This window comes from Pyrus communis, chromosome 6 (assembly GCF_963583255.1).
Source record: "Pyrus communis chromosome 6, drPyrComm1.1, whole genome shotgun sequence".
In the NCBI taxonomy this organism is placed as follows: domain Eukaryota; kingdom Viridiplantae; phylum Streptophyta; class Magnoliopsida; order Rosales; family Rosaceae; genus Pyrus; species Pyrus communis.
Window position 1 is genome coordinate 4,530,417 of NC_084808.1, and position 4,480 is coordinate 4,534,896.

Genomic DNA, 4,480 nt, shown 5'->3' on the forward strand with positions numbered 1-4,480 from the left:
CTTGGCGAGGTCCTTAGGAGTCTCGGGGTGGTTCGTTTGAAGGTTTTGGACTTCAGGATCGAGAGTTGCAGGTTTGGCCGGATTTGGTGGAGTTTTTCCGGAGAGATTCAATTGGTTTTAGTGCTTGAAAGTGGTAAGGATTTGTTCCTCTAGTCGTAAGCTTCATTTTGGTACCAATTTTGTGAAATTTGGGTGAAAAACGAGTGAGATATGAAGTTTGGAAAATTTCCCGGTTTTCCGGCGACGGCGACGACACCGGAGTTTGGCCGGAGAAGACGATAGAATATTCCGTCAGTATGGACGGAATATTCCTAATGGCGTTAACGAAATCTGTTAAACTTAACAGAATATTCCTGACAGCGTTAACTGACGCCGTCAATGTGCCAGGCACATGCCTACGGGTGGGCGGCGCGTGTGGCCGTGCCTTGGCCGGCACGTGGAGGTACGTGCGATGTCAAAAAATTATTTTATAAATATGGGGATGTTCGTGAGGTTGAGTAGATCACGTTGGTGTATTCACACACCCCATTTTAGCATTGTATGAGAAGTTATTTCGTAATGTTGGTTATGTGCTTTAAAATTAACGTTTTTATAGTTGTTTCACATATAGGTAAGACCTATCCCGAGGACGAGCGCAATCATTCGAGGCAAGGGGGTTACGACCCTTCTACATACCAGTGAGTGGGCTTTTGGTTTTCCGTATATACCTATATATTTGTGTTTTTCCCAGAAAGTGAAATGAAGCGTTTATATGTTTTATATGCCATGCATTATGTTTGCCCGTTTAATTATGCATTATTAGTTGCATATATACATATGTTTGGTGTTGCGGACGCATAAGTAAGTGCCAGGTAAGTTATGGTTTATGTTTATGCTTAGTGGTGATTTAAGATGCATAGAGAGCTCATAACCTGCACCCCCAGTGTTAGTGCTCCCGCCCTGAGTAGGGCACAGTCCTTCAAATGATGTTCACCTCCCGCACCACACGCTCATCTTGGATCCAAGTTAGGTGCACAGTCCTGTCGTACAAACCATTATAGGTGGTTCCGACTCGTAGGTGACCCATGATTATTCGCCCAGTCTTCACGTGATCGTAGCACTTAAGCGTATTTATTTACGCCCAGTCCTGTCGTACAGACCACTTTAGGTGGTTCCGACTCATGTGTAGGTATAGTTAGTGAGTTGGAGATTTGAGCTCTAGATTCAACCGTACAGGTCACCTAACGTGACTCCTGCTGACAGATTTCATGGCATTGATTTGACATTACCTGAGTACTTACATTTCTACGTAGAGGCATTCGACGTGGCATATTCTGTGCATGAGTTATATATGTGTGCATATTCTATTTTCTAGGAAACTATACAGGTTTTATGGCGAGGGGTTAGAACTTTGTTATTGAAATGATTTTGAAAAGCTTTGTTTTTGCCCACTCACACTTTTTGTTTTGCGCCCCTCCAGGTTCTAGTTTGGATAGCTCTACTGGTGGCTCTTGAGGGATTCACGGCATATCTGACAGATTATCACCAGTGTAGGACCACCTTTGGGTGTTTTTATTTAGTGTTGTTTCCCTCGGACTGCACTAGGTCTTCCGTGCTTTGAACATCATTTTTCACACTTATGCTTGCACATGTATGTTTTTTACGCAGTGTATAGCTTGGTTTTTATTTATTCATACTTTTATTATTATTCTTAGCTTCCGCACTGTGCACATGGTTACGTCACCTTCATGTGACGGCCAGCATGCCCTGATCTCAGTCGGGGTGTGTCAGTTTGGTATCTGAGCATAGGTTTGGCAGTCCTGTACTTTTGTGAGTATTCTAATTATTTTGGTGTCTACTGTCAGAACTATGCCGCCTTGTAAGGAACCACGTCGCTCTGCTGAGCGTAGCTTCCCCAATGTAGCTCAATTGGGGGAAGCTATTGCTACAGCGATTCAGTCAGCGCTTCTTCTTCCCCAGAGGACTCCTCTGGAAACTATGTACAATCTGAAGCTGGATAAGTTCGAAGGCCACAAGGGTTTTGAGGGAGCGGAGCGGTGGCTAGAACATATTGAGAAGACCTTTCGTGTTCTGTATAATCAGGGGAATCTCCCTGTTGAGAAGTGGGTTGAGACGACATCTTGGTTTTTGGGTAAGGATTCGGCATCCTGGTAGGAACAGGAGGTTCATCGTTTGTCCCCAGAGGAGAGGACTGATTGGGAGGTATTCAGAGAGCTGTTCAGGAGAAGGTTTGTGCCTCCTGAGTATATAGACCGCAAAAAGCAGGAATTCACTGAGTTGAGACAGGGGAAGTTGACGGAAAATGAGTATTACCGGAGGTTTACTGATCTGTCTTGCTATCATCCGGATGTTGCTGGCAATCTGGCAGAGATGCTTCATCATTTCCGTTTGGGTACTAAGAAGAAGCGGCGTTCTATGGCGACCACTACCCCTTGTGACACCTACCAGGAGTTCTATGAGATTCTGTTAAGGATTGAGGATTCCAAGAACATGCCTAATGAGAGTGATGAGGAAGAAAAAGATGGTAACCAAAGGAAATATGACAAGGGCAAGGGTCAGGCGTTGCTCGGACCTCACAAGACCCAGAGCTTTAAGCGAGGTGGAACCAGTTCTAGTTCTTTTAGCGGTGGTTTTAGTGCCACTGGTTAGGGTCGTGGTGGTAGATTTGCTGGGGGTGCTAGAGGCGAGAGGCAGGGTGATGCTGGTAGAGGAAGGGCTTCAGTTTGCCGTAAATGTAATAATCAACATTTTGGAGAGTGCAGGAGAGGCAGCGGTGGTTGCTTCACTTGTGGGCAGATGGGACATCAGGCTGCAAATTATCCCCAGAGTCAGCAGAGGCCCCAACAGACTTTCTTGCCACCACCTGCACCGATCCAGCAGGTTCTTGGTCCTGGTAGTTATAGGCAGACGGGTCGTGATGGTGCCTATTACTACCAAGGCGATGCTGTTCCTTATGCCCCAGGACAGTATCCATATCCCCAGGATCCATATTCTTAGGGTGGTTATCCCCAGTATTCTAATGGCTATATGCCATATCCTCCAGTTCTAGCAGGTGGGTCTCAGTGGTATCAGGGAGGACAGCCTCAGCAGGGGGAGATTGCTGCGAGTAGTACGGGATCTTCGAGGCAGTCTGGTCAGCCTAGTCAGGGGCATGGTGCACAGAGTTGTGGTGGCCAGACGAGTAGAGGTCGTGGTGGACGGCAGCAGACCTAGGGGCGTATTCACAATATCTCTTTGCAGGATGCTCAAAATAATCTAGACTTGATCATAGGTACGTTAAATATCCTTGGTTCTTTTGCTAGAGTATTAATTGACCATGGTGCTACACATTCTGTGATTTCTCATACCTTTGCTCAAGTGACGCAACCTCACCCTACACCTCTAGGGTATGATTTAGAGTTTTCTATGCCTAGAGGGGAAAGATGTATTGTTGATTGTGTGTATCCAGGATGTCCAGTGATGGTGGAGGATGTTATTATGCCAGCTAATCTTATCCCGTTAGATATTATTGATTTTGATGTGATTTTAGGCACGGATTGGTTGCATTTGAATCGTGCCAATATTGATTGTTACGGGAAAATAGTTACCTTCCATCGTCCTGGATTACCTGTGGTTACTTTTGTGGGCGAGCAGAGTGGGGTGAGACATGGCGTTATTTCTGCTATGCGAGCGAAAATGCTATTATCAAAAGGTTGTTAGGGATACTTAGCTCATGTGGTGTTAGACGATGCTGCTCCTAGTAGTGTGGAGGGTGTAAAGGTAGTCAGGCATTTTCCTGATGTTTTCCCTGAGGAATTACCTGGTTTACCGCCAGACCGAGACTTTGAGTTCACAATTGATTTGCTTCCAGGTACTAATCCTATATCTTTGAGTTCACCATTGGTTTGTTAAGGATTTTTCTGTGATTGCTTTACCACTTACGAGGTTAACAAGGAAAGATGTTAAATTTGAGTGGGATGATAATTGTGAGCAGAGTTTCCAGCAGTTGAAGTATTGTCTCACTCATGCACCTGTTTTGGCACTCCCGGACAATAGTGGTGATTTCGAGGTCTATAGTGATGCTTTCTTGAATGGTCTGGGATGTGTGTTGATGCAGCATGGTAGGGTAATTGCTTATGCCTCACGACAATTGAAACCTTATGAGTTGAATTACCCAAAGCATGATTTGGAGTTAGCGACCATCATCTTTACGTTGAAGTTGTGGAGACATTATCTTTATGGAGAAAAATGCAAGATCTTTACACATCATAAGAGTCTTCAGTATCTTTTCACGCAGAGGGATCTTAATCTTCGTCAGTGGAGGTGGTTGGAACTGCTTAGTGATTATGATTGCACGATTGATTATCACCCTGGTCGTGCAAATGTGGTAGCTGATGCACTTAGCAGGAACTCAGGGTTGTGTCAATGCGTTGTACGCTAGTCGCGTTCATCTTCTGGCAGACTTAAGATCCACAAGAGTGAGGTTAGAGGCAGAAGATCA

At 45.1% G+C, this 4,480-nt stretch overlaps 1 protein-coding gene across 1 annotated transcript; it reads left to right on the top strand.

The window, feature by feature from the left end:
- The first annotated feature begins 1,848 nt into the window (after window positions 1–1,848).
- LOC137735945 (uncharacterized) lies at window positions 1,849–2,997 on the top strand. Its single transcript, XM_068475296.1, has 3 exons — window positions 1,849–2,106; window positions 2,155–2,559; window positions 2,650–2,997. The coding sequence occupies exons 1-3, from the start codon at window positions 1,849–1,851 to the stop codon at window positions 2,995–2,997; spliced, it is 1,011 nt and encodes a 336-aa protein (XP_068331397.1).
- Window positions 2,998–4,480: the final 1,483 nt, after the last annotated feature.

What these genes read in the sequence shown, in the direction of transcription:
- LOC137735945 (XM_068475296.1), top strand. Translation starts at nt 1,849, where the DNA reads ATGCCGCCTTGTAAGGAACCACGTCGCTCTGCTGAGCGTAGCTTCCCC. An exon ending in ATCTCCCTGTTGAGAAGTGG is followed by an intron (nt 2,107 to 2,154) that starts GTTGAGACGACA and finishes GCATCCTGGTAG; the next exon opens with GAACAGGAGGTTCATCGTTT. An exon ending in ATGACAAGGGCAAGGGTCAG is followed by an intron (nt 2,560 to 2,649) that starts GCGTTGCTCGGA and finishes GCCACTGGTTAG; the next exon opens with GGTCGTGGTGGTAGATTTGC.